Source organism: Astyanax mexicanus, chromosome 23 (genome assembly GCF_023375975.1).
Source record: "Astyanax mexicanus isolate ESR-SI-001 chromosome 23, AstMex3_surface, whole genome shotgun sequence".
Lineage (NCBI taxonomy): Eukaryota > Metazoa > Chordata > Actinopteri > Characiformes > Acestrorhamphidae > Astyanax > Astyanax mexicanus.
The window spans coordinates 2,635,157-2,652,159 of record NC_064430.1 but is presented as its reverse complement, the minus strand read 5'-3'; the positions used below and the strand labels follow the sequence as shown (position 1 = coordinate 2,652,159).

The window sequence follows — 17,003 nt, the reverse complement described above, 5'->3', positions numbered from 1 at the left end:
TTTGTTGTCAGCACATTCAACTTTGTACAGAACAAAGTATTCAATGAGAATATTTAATTCATTCAGATCTAGGATGTGTTATTTGAGTGTTCCCTTTAATTTTTTGAGCAGTGTATATAGAAGTCATATAGAAGACTGCAGAATTTCACAGTACTAATGTACTGTGAGTGACTTCCCCAAAACCCATTCTCCTTCACATCTACATCCATTCAAACTGTTGACTCCTTACCTTCTGCTTATGAGCGGCGAGGTACCCGTGTATTCTCTCAGCCCGCAGGAAGAGGGCGCTGTGTACGGAAAACCGCACGTCCACGGTCCTCTCCCGCACTTCCACCAGGCTGAAGATGTTGATATCGTCCGGGCCGACGGACAGCATCTCAGACAGGAAGTCTCCCAGCAGCTCGTATCTGCTGCGTAAACCTCCTCGCCGCTCCATGAACTCTTTAGCAGTGATATCTGAGGAAAAAGAGACGGATCAGTGGATCCCCCGGTCACTGAAAGCCTCACCTGGAGGTTCAGCAGAGTTTAATTGATAGGCAATTATTATTTAGCTCCATAATTACTTGCTGTAATCAGATTCAGGGCATTGTGCACCTGCCTTACACCAGTGGGAAAAAAATCCTACAGGATTCACCAGACTTTGCACGTTTTTGCCCTATAAATTTCCGCCTCTACGTTCCCCCCCCCCAAAAAAGGGTCTCTGATTAGGGATGCAGTTCTGTTTACACTAGTTAAAAGTAAAAATCCACCCCAGAGTTTTTTTCCAACTGCCTGGGCAGCTCTAAAAAGTAAAAATCCACCCCGGAGTATATAGGTTTAAATAGGATCTCCGGTGGATTTTGCGTTTTACAGTGACTCTAAGGCTAGGTCAGTGGCTGAACTGCACTAAGCAGGGCATTATTACACATGTTGTAAAGTAACATATGACATTGCAATGACTTATTAGTGTAAAAATGTAGCACAGCACTGTTAGCCAATTAGAGGAGACATATTTGCATGTATGAATATTCATGAGCAAGAGCTAAAATCCTATCACTTCTGCTAGCCCACTCCTTCACCGGACTAAAGCAGTGTTATACCGGATCACCAGAGCACACAACTAGACATTTTAAAATAATAATAAAAAAAATGATGGAATAAGACCTTTAATGACTGCACACCTGTCTGGTCTGGTACTCAAGGAAGCTTAACCATTGGGGTTTTATTGTTAGCCACTTCAGTACAGCTACCCACTGTACAGCTACTGCTACCAGTTGCTTGGAATCTATTTACATAAATAATTATACTTATATATTATATTATAATTATAACTATATAGTTTCTTTTTTATCTCACCAGGAGGTTTATATTGCATCTTTTCAATGTTCAAGCTGCTGTAAAAAGCAATATGCAAATAAATATACTTCATGATTAAATTTCAAATTGTAGAAGCTGCCCAGAACTCACTGTTATGCTCATAAATTCAAGATTTAATCCTTAAAATAGTCATCTAATATTAATGTATTTAATATGTTTAATCATGGGGTTTTCTCAATGTTACTTTCTCAAACTTTTCAGGATTTTATTTTATTTTTCAGCATGCTCATTATGAGGTCTAGATCTTCTGGAAACTTCTCGAAAGCTGAATTAAACTGAAATTCACTTCGATCTCCTGAGTTTGCTTCATCCCCAAACCCCTTTAATAGCGCTCGGGCCGTGTTTGCCTATCGCTATCTCAGCTTGACGCAAGCACAAAGACCCGAAAGCCGGCGGAATAAAAGCCGGGCTTCATGTTTAATCCAGAGAAGGACCAGTAGGGGTCAGGAACTGAGGAACAGCACTCATGAAAAATGCACGCTCACGTTATCCCCTCGTCAACACGCCTCGCTGTCATTAAGTGAAGTTAGCGGCCGGCGGAGGCGCGCCTCCAAACTCCGGCTGACAGGCCGTGTCAGGAAACAACCCAAAATGCCGACTAGTGCACTCTGAGGCCGTCCGCCGCCACCTCGCCGAGGGTTCCCATTCGCCACAGTCACGGTCACAGCTGGCACAGTGCCAGGATACAATCTGCAACCACTGCAGGGCTTTAGCGGCGTGGCTAACACCCTGGTGGACACTGTTTAGCTGTTTGAAGTGCAGGAGCAGGCCCATTTCAACAGGGCAAGCAAACCAATCAATTGCCTATAAGGTCCCTGAGTTAACCAGGCGCCTTCACAACAACTGGTTATGAAATGAGTACAATGATAAACTGTGTGAGCATCCCTTTAAATTCTGTTAATTGTCAATAGAGGAAACTTCAATGACACCGTTATCAGAATCCCCCTCGAAGCGGGCGACTCCCACTAGTTGCTGACAGTAGCAAACCAGCCAGGTTAGTCATTCCTGCAGTCGGCCAAATATGAAACTTCAGGAATCAAGAAGCAATGGAGTTATTTATCAGAAAGAGCCAGAAAAGGAATATCAAAACAGCAGAAAGTGATCACTTACATTGGATAAATTAGGCCTACATGCACAATTGGTGCAATTTAGCAGCAGGTAGGCTAGCAACAACATACAGCTCTGGAAAATGATGAGTTTCTTTGATTTTAGCAAATTGAAAACCTCTGGAATATAATCAAGAGGAAGATGGATGATCACAAACCATCAAACCACCAAACTGAACTGCTTGAATTACTTTTTGCACCAGGAGTAAAGCAGCATAAAGTTATCCAAAAGCAGTGTGTAAGACTGGTGGAGGAGAACATGATGCCAAGATGCATACAAAAAAAACTGTGATTAAAAAAAGACAGGGTTATTCCACCAAATATTGATTATTTCTGAACTCTTAAAACTTTATGAATATGAACTTGTTTTCTTTGCATTATTTGAGGTCTGACAGCTCTGCATCTGCATCATGCTCTAAATGACAATAAAATACAATAAGAAACAACAGAGAACAGTTGTGGATAAAACTAAAAACATACACTAAATGGATTGAATATAATGGGAATGAGTTTTTAAACATTGTGCCAAACTTTGTGTGACACCAACTAAGCCGTCTTCTACAGTTAACCCATTCTGAGGGCACTTATAGAGAATCACATCACATTTAATCCACTGGCATTGCACTTTTTAATTAGAAAAGCAGGTACCTAACCAGGGACATCATGATTTCTCACCTGTAGCAAATCGTAATCCCTCTACAGCACTGCATCTACTGCATTTACTCTACTCCAAAAAAGGGAACTCTTGGGGGCACTGTCCAGCACTGTGGACATAAGAGGCACTTCATAATGGCACTCTATTACTGAAACAGTGCAGGCAAAGATGAGCACCTATTAACCCTGCACACACAGCGCAAGTGATAAAATAAAACAATCGATGAGCTGCTAGCAGGCGTGTTTACCAGATAATAAGACAGGCAGTACGCTGGACTGGACTCTTATCAAACAGATAAGTATAAACAATATGTTTAGGGCTTCATCTATTCAATATAGGGCTTTTATTTTTTATTCTCTAGAGGTTGAAAACCAGCTCAAAATCTTTTAGACATAGAAAAAAATAAAATAATAATAATCAATCAATTTACTCAGAAACTGCTAATATTTTAGCAAATAAGGAGCATTTTCTCTTTATTTCTAAAGGCATATCACCATATAAAAATAAGATAAAATAAGGAACTGATTAATAAAGGTATTCTTGCACTTTAGATATGCAACAGAATCTGCTGTCTGTTTGTATGACTGGCTAGCAGCGAACTTCACCGTGAAGTGAAAGGTTTTGATTTCTGATTGGTAGTTGCCACCACGCATCACTGTATATTTGCATAAAGATCTAAAGGCACATCATTATAATTTATTGCAATCAGCACCAATCAGATCAGTGCTTTAAAGTGATTTTATGTCTATGATACCTTCTGGCGCTTTCCCATCAGTTAGGTTGTAATTAGAGTCAGATCTGCTAGAGTTATTATCCACTTCTTATTAAGATTTATTTATATATTTTTTTTCCTATTCTTCTACCAATTTAGCTAGGTCAATTACTCAGGCCAAATTAGTTTAAAATAAAATAAAAAAGGTTCAATCAACTTCCCCTTTAGTTGTAATAACTTGATGTTCTAAGTTATGCTAACTTAAGTTTTCATTACCCATTACTTATTTTTTTTAAGGCAACCAATTTCCTAATTTGTTAAAAATAAATTCAACTTATCTGTGCTTACATTGTAGAGTAAAATGACTGACCACCACAATGACTGACCTGGCACTGACGGCACTGAAGTTTGACCATGCATTTGGTTCCATTTCCACCCACTTCTTACCAGCTGCCCACTGTCCAGCTACTGCAGAGTGCCAAGATATATAGCCACTTCAGGACATGGTTAGCACCGCGGCTAACGCTCCTGCTTCCATCATTTTAGCGCTGGCTGGCCCGAGCTGTCAGGCAACGACCAAAACCGAACCGAAAGTTCCTCCCTGCAGCCAGAAGACCACTGTAATTGGTGCGCTGCTCGTTCTGAGGTGACCGGCTGCTTCAGACGAGGTGGACGCCCCGGGGAGGCGGTTTGGGTTTCGCTCAGATCGTCCCCAGCCGGGGTGAGGCTCCCCCGAGGCCATCCTCACACAGTAACAGGGGGCTCCCAGGACTGAACTGACGCTTCACAGCTCACAGCCCAGGGAGAACAAGCTGGAGAGCAGGCTGGAGAGTTTTAATGATACCAGGGTCACTGACAGCTGGGCTGGGTACTGCTGTAGACCAGCGGTGCCCAACCCTGGTCCTGGAGCGGAGCTTTAATCGGGTCTACAACTGGAACTACTCTTAATATTTGGCTGAGACTATTATTTTCAGGTTCGACTTGATGCTTTGATCGAATATATGAACTCACACTTGACTGTAGTACATCAATTTATCAACTATTTAGGTTATAAAACATTTAAAAAATTACATAATATATCTAATCCGACACATGTGAAGCCAGACTCTGCCTCTTTTCCAACTTCTGCTGATACAGAATTGTTAAATAACATCACTTAACAATCGGAGGAAAGCGCAGCGACTTGGTTCTGATACATCGGCTCACAGAAGCAGCCTTGTGCTGATCCACATCACCCTAGGAGTGATGAGGGGAAAGAGAGAGCACCATCTACTGTACCCACCCAGAGAGAGCAAGGCCAATTGTGCTCTCTCAGGGCTCTGGCAGCTAAAGGCAAACTGCATGACTTTATTACATGAGTTAATTTAAGAGAGTTTCTCTGATTATGCTATTTATTGTTATATGATTGAGTTTGAGTTGTTCCATTCTATAAACTACAGACAACATTTCTCCCAAATTCCCCCCAAAAATATTGTGATTTAGAGCATTTATTTGCAAAAAATGAAAAATGACCGAAACAACAAAAAAAAAAGATGCAGAACTTTCAGGCCTTAAATAATGCAAAGAAAACAAGTTAATATTTATAATGTTTTCAGATTTCAGAAATCAATGAATATTTGGTGGAATAAACCTGGTTTTTAATCACAGTTTGTTTTCATGCATCTTGGCATCATGTTCTCCTCCACCAGTCTTACACACTGCTTTTGGATAACTTTATGCTGCTTTACTCCTGGTGCAAAAATTCAAGCAGTTCAGTTTGGTGGTTTGATGGTTTGTGATCATCCATCTTCCTCTTGATTATATTCCAGAGGTTTTCAATTTGGTAAAAACAAAGAAATTCAATTTTTAAGTGCTAGAATCCAAAATTGAGCAAAATCAATGAGAACAGAAGGAACAATGTCTCTAAACTTTTGTCAGACAGTGTGTGAGTGTTTTTTGTGCGAGTGGGAAAACCGAGCTCTTGTCTTCCCTCGCTTTTCAGAGCTGTAAATCCCGCCTCTGACGGCTGGCTTTGACTCGGCTCACCTGAGCAGCGTGTCGGGAATCATTAGAGCCTGAGGAGTGTCAGTCAGAGACGGGCGGCGGGCAGGAGGCCGGACAGGGGCGCTGATTGACCGGATGGAAACGGGACTGGGCCGAGAGACGGACGGAAAAATGCCCAAAAATGTATATCACTATTTTCAAGATTCTGACAGTTTTACTGTACATCAGCATATTTTTATTTATTTATTTATTTTTTTGTATGTCTGGGTTTTATATAGATTTGTGGCTTATTGTGGCTACTGTCAGGAGTAGATATCGCATCCCAATAGCTATTTAGCTAGATAGCTGACTTTGTAGTTCCACCCTAAATAGTGCAACATACAGAAGAGGATAATAAAAGTTAAAAAAGAAGCACAATAATGATGAATTGCTGCACCACCTGCCCTCTCTCTGAAGACGTAAGAAATAAGATAAAATACGCCCTAAAGTTAACTAGTTAACCAGTAACTATGTTAAATAATTGGTGTACTTCTTGTAACTTAAGGAATAAAATTAAGGAATCATTTGGAAAGTGGTGTAAAAAAATGGTAGATAAATGTGTGTGTGTTTAAAAGAATATTAAAAGTCGGTTTGTTTTAAAAATATATAATAGTATCTAATCTTACAGCTCAAAAAAAAAACTTTTCTAAAGTTCTGTTTTAACCCCACTCTTTAAAAAAAAAAAAACAATCCTACAATTATATATTTGTTTTTTTTTTTCATCTTTGCCTTATACTGAATCTCAGTTCAGCATAATTGTGTTTGTTTTTTATGTTTATATGGTCTATATTTGTGTTTTGCATTATCTATTGGGCTGACCTGTCCACATCTCTTCAATAAACACATATATATATATATATATATATATATATATATATATATATATATATATATATATATATATATATATATATATATATAGTATAATGTGTATATATACAAATAGTTTGAGAAGGATTTGATGTTTTTCTTTAGTTTTGTTTTGGTAAATTAGTATTGTTTGAAACTATTCTTGGGAAAAAAGGGACAGAAATTTGAAGATTATATTTATTATTTATATATTTTTCTTCTTCCTGCTGCCTTTCATTTTATTTGTGATTCGTATTTCATTTTTTTTTTCTTCTGTATGTAGAATTTATTTTATTTATGATGAAATAAATAACAAAAAATAACTCTGTTCTAAGGTGAAGGGTTACACTCCAAAACAAGAGGTATATGAACATTTTGGTAAATAAGAAATGGGAATGATCCTTTATAAAACAAAAAAGTTATTAAAAATTAGAGCTAATAATTAAAGTAACTGAATGCTGCTGCATTCATTAGAAGGGATCTTCACAGATACACACACACACACACACACAATCACAGTGCCAGACTTGAACTAGCACTAACACTAACTTTAGCATTAGCATTAGCAGCGCTGTCTGGAGCTGCAGGAGCTCGGAGGGCGATAGCGACTGAGTGGCAGTCAATAGGACCTTGAAAAAGCGCAGGGATTGGAGCGCTAATCCCACTGAATGACTGCAGATATTTTCCCAATTTCTCTTTTTATTGATCCCGTGAAGTCCGACTGGGAGGTTGAGGCGGAGGGGGAGGGAGGGAGGGAGGTCGGGGACAGGCAGGGAGATGAGGATCAAAAGCGATGAGACATTTTACATTTTTTTGAAAGATAAGCCTGCAGTCGGATAAGCAGTTAGGAGCCTCAAAAAGTTCCTCCTCAAACAGCCGAGGGCTTTTCATGGAGAATGTGGGGAATGTGATGTGTATGCGAGTGGGGAAACAGGGAGTTAGGGGGGATGAAGACGTGTGTGTGTGTGTGTATATATATATATATATATATATATATATGTGTGTGTGTATGCTACTTTCGCTCGTCTCCGGGAGGCAGTGTGGGAGTTTCAAGGACTTACTCCGCATCCCGGTTTACCACACATTTCACCTTTCAATCAATTTCGCCCGCAAGTTTTGCACACAATAAGCCTTAATCTCTCCAAAGCAGAATTAAAACGGGCCTTATTGCCTTCAACATTTGTTCTTGAAATGGGATTTGAAATGTCAAGGAGGCTGAAAGTAATGCTATGAGTTGGGATTTCCATTTTCCTCCATGCGGGGATTGAAAGCCGGTGTTTGGATAGGGCTCTGGCGGGGCGGGATGGGCGGGAGTGGGGGGGATTAGTTACGAGACGAGTTACGAATGTGCATACGAGCATTACTCTACATCTATATCTCTATAGCAGCGTTTCTCTAAGTGTGTGGTGTGACAGGGAGGGTGGGAAGGGTGTACCTGACCAGCAGGGGTGTAATAAAATAGCAATAAATTGAAGTATCACAATATTTTAATATTTGAAAATACAGGATAGATGTTTTTATAATTAGTTTATATTAGTAAAGACTGATCTCAGAAGTGCTTCAATTACTGTGATGATCAATAGAAGATGGAGTGGGAATACCTTAACAGTAGGGATTGTAAGAAAATATTGATAAAGTATCGCATTATTTAAGATTTCATAAAAATACTCAATCAATTTTTAATTACTAATCAGTTTACATTGGTAAAGATTGGTGTCAGAAGTGGTTCAATTAGTGTTTTGTTCTATGGAGAATGGGGTGGGAGTACATCAACAGTAGGGGTGTAACAAAATATTGATGTATTAAAGTATCTTGATATTTCAATATTCAAAAATACAGTAAAGATGTTTAATGATTAGATTACATTGGTTAAAAATTGGTGTCAGAAGTGGTTCAATTAGTGTTATGTTAAATGGGGGATGGAAAGAGTGTACCTGACCAATAGGGGTTTAATAAAATACCAATATATCAAGATATTGCAATATTTAAAATTTCAAAAATACAGCATAGTTTCTTTATAATTAGCTTTTATTAGTAAAGATTGGTGTGAGAAGTGGTTCAATTAGTGTTATGTTTAATGGAGGACGGGAAGTGAGAAATACCAATATATCTAAGTATCACAATATTTAGATTAAAAAATACAGGATATATGTTTAATTATTAGGTTACATTGGTAAAGATTGGTGTCAGAAGTGGTTCAATTAGTGTTGCGTTTTTATGGGGAATGGGGCAAGGGTACCTCAACTGTAGGGATATAAGAAAATATTGATAAAGTATCGCAGTATTTAAGTTTTCATAAAAAATATATATATTTTTTTTATTAGGTTACATTAGAAGAGATTAGTTTACATTTGTATGTCTATTTATAGGTTTATGTTTGAGTAAAATGAACATTGTTGTTTTATTCTATAAACTACAGACAACATTTCTCCCAAATTACAAATAAAAATATTAAAATAAAAAAAGATGCAGAGCTTTCAGACCTCAAATAATGTAAAGAAAACAAGTTCATATTCATAAAGCTTTAAGAGTTCAGAAATAATCAATATTTTTTTAAATCTTAGCATCATGTTCTCCTCCACCAGTCTTACACACTGCTTTTTGTAGATCTGACTGAATAAAAAGTTTTTTTCTATAATTCAAGTTTTATAAATAAGAAAGTGTGTTTTTATATTATAAATATTATAAAATATTTTTTCTACACTTTGATTTAAACACATAATATTGTGGTCACCAGCATTACCACAATCACTACACTACTGTCCACTGTGGGTGGTAATGTCTAATAAGACACTGTGGATCAGGAAACTCATAAACTAATAATTTTATCAATTATTTTAGCAATTACTTTTGTAAGGTAATAAAGCAATGCAATTAGGGCCAATTATGATATTTGCATGGGTTTATGAATAATTTTTCACCTCCACTGATCTATTCATGCTTTATTAAACAATATTTAGGTCAAATTTAATTGTATTTGTAAACTATATAAGGAATTTCACTATTAAAGAAGAGTAAAATCCTTACACTGAGCACACCGGCCAATGTTCAACCACACTAACAAGATAATACCTTGAATAAACCATTATTAAATTAACGGGTTTACAAAAAAGTAAGTTTAATAAACATGAAGTGGAAGTTACAAGCAGAAAAAAGTCAAAATTGCTTCATTTTTTTAAGGGTAAATGTGGATTTTTATTTATTTATTTTTTTTTTTTTTTGCCAGAAAAAATTGTTCTCCTGTGAACCTGAACCTGACAGTGAGTCTACAGTACTGACAGCTGCTGAATCCGTGGTCTGAGACTGAAAACTGACATGGATTCATGTTTATTCACTGGTTTATTCATTGGTTTGTTTCTCTGTAAGTATCTGAAGCGCTTCAGAAAGGTTATAGAACTGATCTGAAAACACTGGATACTTCACTGCACTGAGATCTGAACAGCGTCCACCTTAAAAACGAGCATAAAAACAAACAAAATGATGAAAATGATGAGAATGATGCAAGAACCTGTAAATATGAGATGTTGGACAGCTTGTAAACACATACTTTTCTAAGTAAATAAAGCAAAAACATGTTTTTTTTTTGTTTTTAATCCGACAAGCGGCAATCATGATATTTTTTCAAGGGTTTATGCACCATTTTCCACCTCAGTTTATTCTTTATTATACAATATTAAGCTTTCTTTAAAGGGTCTCGTTTCATCGTTTTTTCATTCATTCTAAACTGTCTAGATGCGTCTCTAGTATGATTTTTTTTTTTTTTACACTAATAACAGTCTTTGCAATGTCATATGTTACTTTACAACATGTGTAAAAATGTTCTGCTAAGTGCAGTTCAGCCACTGATCTAGTCTTAGAGTCTCTGTAAAACACCAAATCCACCGGAGATCCTATTTAAACCTATAGTTACACACAGAGGTGGGTAGTCCAGGTCCAAAGAGTAAAAATCCACCCCAGACAAGTGTAAACAGAAAGGTTCTGAACATCTAAACACCTATCTATCTCAATTGTACTTGGCTGGTGGTGTTTTTCCACCATAGACTAATTCTAACCATTTGTTTCTTAGCTCTGAATTACTGGGTAAAGTACATAAACACTGATGTGTTATTCGCACAAATAACACAGTAATGAACAGCATGCTGTTCCTAGCGCTGTTAGTTCCTATCTGACTAGACGGCGTCGCCGCCCGGCACCAGCTCTGTCTGTGGGCGGTCCCGAGCTGAGGTGGGCGCGGCCATGAATACTATATTACGGGTTGATGTAGACACGGTGCTTTTCCTGATCGACTCGTTTTTTATGAATATTTTCTTTAACTAGCTGCTGCAGAGAATGGAGGTTTAAGAAGAGTTTCAAGTGCAGCATCAAAAAGAACTCAGAGAACTACTGTATTTCACAAACAACAAGAAAACGGGGATTTTAGCTGGAAAACACCTTTAAATTCTAGAAAAATGTCAGTTTCGTATATAATAGGCTCTTTTAATCTGTTACAATGTAATAAACATGCAATTAAAGTTTCCGTCTCAAACTCCTTCAAAGAATGAAGTCACTTTTATATTTAGTTTTTTTTTCTTTGTTCTTTTTTTCTTTGTTTCAATATAATAAATTGTAATTAACATTTCCCCCTTAAATTACTTCAAAGAACGAAGCCAGTTTTGTATTTAATTAGCCTTAAATCTGTTAAAATGTAATAAATATGCCATTAACATCCACCCCTTTAAGCAAGAAAGTTAATTTAGTACACAATGTGTTCTTTAAATCTGTTACAATGTAACAAACATGCAGTTAACGTTTCCCAATCAAGTTCCTTCAAAGAACAAAGTCAGTTTTTATTTAATGTATTTCTTTAAAATTGTTACAATGTAATGAACATGTAATTAAAATTTAACCTAAAACCCCTTCAAACAAGAAATTCAGTTTTCAATTTAATGGTTCCCTTAAATTTGTTACAATGTAATAAACATGTAATTAAAATTTAACCTAAAACTCCTTCAAACAAGAAAGTCAGTTTTGTATTTAATGCTGTTCTTTAATTTTGTTACAATTTAATAAAAATGTAATTAACATTCCCCCTTAAATTATTTTAAAGAACAGTCAGTTAAGAACATAATGGTCATTTTAAATCGGCTACAATGTAATATAAATATATTTAAAGTTTTCCCATTAAGTTTCTTTAAAGAACAAAGTCAGTTTTAATGGGTTCTTTACATTTGTTACAATGTAATAAACATGTAACTGAAGTTTCCACCTTAAATTCCCTCAAGTTATCAATCAAAACACACAAGAATATATGGAGGAGGTCTGGGAAAATCCAATAAGATGCTAAGAAATAAAAAATTGGAGCAGATTACTGTACCAGATTCATCACTCTACACACACACACACACACTACAGCTGTAACACTCTTAAATTCAGCAGCTCCTGCTCTCTGGAAATCCTTTTATCAGCTTATATAGGTTATGACGTCTTATTTTCTGTCCTCGTCTCCTCCTCCTTTTTCGTTGTACATTTTAATAACCCTCAAACCGTAAACTCCGTCAGCCGTAACCCAGTTCCTAAGCCCCGCCCTCACAGGAAACTCTCTCTCTCTGCCTGCGCTATGAAAATGCTGATGGATGTAAAGCCTTCGACCACACGCCAACGAGACGGTAGATTTTACTACAGCGGCGCCGGAGAGACGGGACCAGCACTAATGCCAACTGATCCAATACCCACACGCTAACGCTAACGCTAAACCCGTGTCATTACTGAAGATATGTGTCATCATCTGACAGCTGCAGCTTAAAGCAACTTATGTCAGGCTCTCCTCAAAGCGAAATGAAATTTGGTCTAAAGCCCTTCTGGAATCTTATTAAGACATGAAAAATTTACAATTAAAATGGGCTAATCTGGAGGTTTCGCACATTATCATCAATTAACATATCATCAGTGGCCTACGGAAACCTCCTGTACCCAGAACAGCAACTTCATTTCCAGGAGAAGAAAAATAAACCTTTATTCTGTTCAGAACTGTAACGACTCAATCATTAGTCTAACAGTAGAGGTTTCGTTTGAGGCCGCTGGGTTGCTGTCAACAATTTCCTTGATGTTTCAAGACTTGTGCATAATAAAGTCATTGATATGTAAAATAAAGGTGTTTATAGTGGTTCTGGTGTCAAATCCTCTGTTTTAGGTAAAGTTTAAGTATTATTTATTGCTCGTATATGGTTTCAGACGGCCAACGTTTGTGTTTGATGGTCAATGCGGTTGAATGAATAGTTAGTCAAAAACATAACCAGATGAATAACATACAGTATATAGGGCTGCAACATTGAATTAATGATTGTATAGATTAAAATTGATTATTTAAAAAATATATTTTACACATAAGTATAGTTGCTTCCCACTAATGTAGGGCAGAAAGCCAACCAAAGCCTGTTGGAGCCACTGAAAGTTCATCGTAAGTAAGCTTTAATTCTATGTTTCTCTCACTTAAAGTTCCTATAGGCTGCTAGAGTAGTTAAACAAGAAGTGTCTCGTGCTTAGTAAACCTATATCTCACTCACATTGGGCAAACATGTCGAATTCCACCTTAAATGTGGCAGTTTTATCAGCAGTTCCAAAATAACCCATAGTATTAGCGGAGCTAACTTCAGCGACAAGCTATATTTGTTCAGTGTTTCTATAGGAAGCTAGAGTAGTTAAACAAGACCAGTCTCATTTTTTTGGTGAATTTGTATCTTACTCACGGTTAGCAAACAAGTTTTTCCCCCAAAGTTTTCGCTTCTACCTTAAATTCCACTTTAAATGTGGCAGCTATAATAGCAGTTCAAAAAACAACCCGTAGTTTTAGCTTATCTAACTTTAGCGTCGTTTAGCTTTATTTGTTCAATGTTACTAGAAGCTGCTAGAGTAGCTGAACAAGACGCGTCTCATTTTTTGCAGGTGTTTAGTGAAAAAAATAAGTTTTAATTCAGTTTCTGAATCAATTTCTCTGATTTTGCTATTTATAGGTTTATGTTTGAGTAAAATGAACAGTGTTGTTTTATTCTATAAACTACAGACAACATTTCTCCCAAATTCCAAATAAAAATATTAGTCATTTAGAGCATTTATTTACAGAAAATGAGAAATGGCTAAAATAACAAAAAAGATGCAGAGCTTTCAGACCTCAAATAATGCAAAGAAAACAAGTTCATATTCATAAAGTTTTAAGAATTCAGAAATCAATATTTGGTGGAATAACCCTGGTGGTTTTTAATCACAGTCTTTTGTTTTAATGCAACTTGGCATCATGTTCTCCTCCACCAGTCTTACACACTGCTTTTGGATAACTTTATGCTGCTTTACTCCTGGTGCAAAAATTCAAGCAGTTCAGTTTGGTGGTTTGATGGTTTGTGATCATCCATCTTCCTCTTGATTACATTCCAGAGGTTTTTAATTTAGTAAAATAAAAGAAACTTGCTGTCACTGTAACACTATTTAAGGTGAATAAAATTGCCGTACCTGCGATGCGAAGAGAGGCGGAGTTATAGATGATGTCATCCCGTAACTCTCGCACCCGGACAATCACAGTGGAGACGGCATCTGGCCACTCTTCATCCGACACTCGCACCTGAAACTCGTACATCCCGGGGGGAGCGTTCTCTTTTATCACCAGGAAACCCGTTCTCTTGTTCAGGATGAAGTAGCTGCAGAGCAGGAATAAAAATAAATGTTATTTATTAGTAGTTTTAGTAATAATATTATCCTTATAATTGTTCTTAGACCAATCCTAGCCAGTTATTCAGTGTTACCAATGCTAGCCTGGGGAGCTTAGTGTTCTCCTCCAAGCGTGTTGAGCTGCTAATGCTATGCTACTGGATAGATCAGAGACTGTAAAAAAAGATGGACGCCGTGTCTCCGTTCCCATTCATTCAATGAAAATGAAGCCAAAATCTTCCTCCATGTTGGCGATCCTGACACCCGAGTCTGTAGAGCGCAGTAGAGACCAGAGGAGGGAGAAAGACTGTGGAGAGACAGCCTACTCATTGAATAACCCCGCCCCTGAGGGCTGCCTCGAGGTCACAGGCTGCAGAGCGGGGTGGAGCGGAGCTGACGGTCTGTTATTGGTCCCGCCCATAAGCAGCCCTTTTACAATAACCACACCTTTTTTGAATAGAGCTGAATAACGTTTTAAAAACCGAATTCTGTGGGGATATAAAAATTTAACAATATAAGCAGAGGTTACACTAGCTGCTGCATTTAAATAATGGAGGTAGAATTACAGTAAATTAGAAAAAAACGTGATTGAAAGTTGTTCTGTTTTGCCATTGAAACCTATGGGGATGGGTGGAGTTACACAGCTTTCTGCAGCCAAACAGCAGGGGGCGCCCGACCTGTGGTGGCTTCACTTTTGAGAGACGATGCTCTGTCCAGCTATATACAGTCTATGGGATAGATCAACACATTTATCTGGATAGGGGTTTTATTGAATGATAAGAATCCGGAAATTAAAACAAGCTGAAATGAAACAGGAGTAACAAGGCTATTTTTAAAATGTAAAAAGCAGAAAGTTCAGATAATTGTGTAAAAATTTAAGAATCAGAAGTAAAATGATTTCTCAAAAATAATTATGGCAGTGTAGTATAGGTGTAGCGCTCCTAAACAAGGTTTTAGTGATTTTACCCATGTAACTGAAATAACCTACAAGAGCGCCCTGAGTTCTCTTGGTTTATATAGGTGGAAAATTTATAATTTTACCAATTACTGAAAGAAACGTGTCTATCACAGAAGTTTAAAATGTACAATGGCGGTGCCTCCAATATCTACTAGGGCTAGGTTTAAATTAGTCCTCACTCTCTGAATAACAATGCAAAGAAACAAACACTTTAAAGACAGTATGATATATTATTTACTTACATATGAAGATATGAATATGAATTAAGCAATTATAAAGTATATATATATATATATATAGATATAGATATAGATATCAGGTATTTGTATATATTAGCAAGATATAATGTAACCAATATGGTATCAATTCTCAACAAATACAATCAAATAGGTTTTAACCCAGTTTCAGCTCTAAATAAAATAAAACCCTTTTCCTTTAAATAAAATCAGACTTCTCTAATTATACAAATTACTGTAATAAACCTCCAAAAACACTGTACTCAATGGTTATAAACTCAACACTGTAATTTTAACTGTGTAGTGGGCCCACACACACACACACTCTCTCTCACACACTCCTAAGCCGGCACCTAACTAACCAAAAGTACTCGTTGCAGGCCTGGAATCGTAGCTAGCGTGCGTGGTGGCCTCAAAACGAAAAGTACACTGGCCGCTTCACTCTTTCGAGCAAGAAATAAAAGTGTAAACAGACGTATTCCACCTTATGTTGTGGTTGAACTCGCTCGGGTGAAAACACAGTCTCACTCAGTGTCTCTCCCTCACTCTCTCTGCAGCAGCGCGGCGGGCGGGGCTGCTCGGGCGACGGGGGGTTAGCTTGGGGTGGCTAGGCTAACAGTTCAGTCCTCCACGAAGCTTGTGGAGATGCAGGCTGGCCGGACTGGCTAACCGCCAGCGATACTGGTCGTGTGGAGTGTAAAAACAGTAGAAACAGGAACAGGCAGGATCTTCGGCTTGGTTGGACTCACTAGCGCTTGGTTTCGCCAACCAGACAAGTCCAGTGTCCACGATGCACAGCGTTATCCTGTACTAGGTTAACACACACTCAGTGAACTTAACTTACTCTTGATCAGCAGCGTATTCTGTGGGCCCTAAATTGGTGATCAATGTATGCTATATTACCTTTATAATAATATATTCGGATAAAAAGTCTAGAGTTCACTAAGTTCTGTTAAAACAGGTGTCTGACCCTTTCTCTGAGGCCTGTACAGTCTGTACCAAGGCGCGAGGTGCTGGTCGAGGCGACCTTGGTTTTGTCTGACTTGTGCCAAAAGCCCCCACCGTTGTTCACCCAGACGTTGCTGACTCTCTCACGAGAAGAGTGCCCAAGTGACAATAAAGAATCAACTTAGAACTTCGGAACATTCGTCTTCTCCTTTCTTTAAACTTAAGGTTCTCGTCTGTTTTTACCTTCTTTCTTTTGAACTTAGAACTTTTGTAGTGATGCATGACTAGATAAGCTTTTAGAGCTCATTTTAGCTAGCCCAGGCTTCCCTTTCTGGGAGGCCTCAAGAGTCGTGAAATAACGCACGACAATTCACAGTTTAGTGTGATATCGGGCAGATAACACAACTGAAATACTACGTTAATGCTCCGTAGTCCACGGAGACAGCTTAGCTAGATAAAACTAGAACTTTATTTCTTTCACACT

General features: G+C 37.7%; 1 protein-coding gene across 1 annotated transcript in view; it reads right to left on the bottom strand.

The window, feature by feature from the left end:
• si:ch211-186j3.6 (neural-cadherin) overlaps positions 1-17,003 on the bottom strand; it is a 488,562-nt gene that overhangs the window by 154,050 nt on the left and 317,509 nt on the right. Inside the window, exons 20-21 of the mRNA XM_049470897.1 lie at positions 14,183-14,367; positions 230-456 (exon numbers count right to left, since the gene is read on the bottom strand). Of these exons, the coding sequence (XP_049326854.1) occupies positions 230-456; positions 14,183-14,367 (412 nt within the window). The remainder of the gene's footprint in view (positions 1-229; positions 457-14,182; positions 14,368-17,003) is intronic.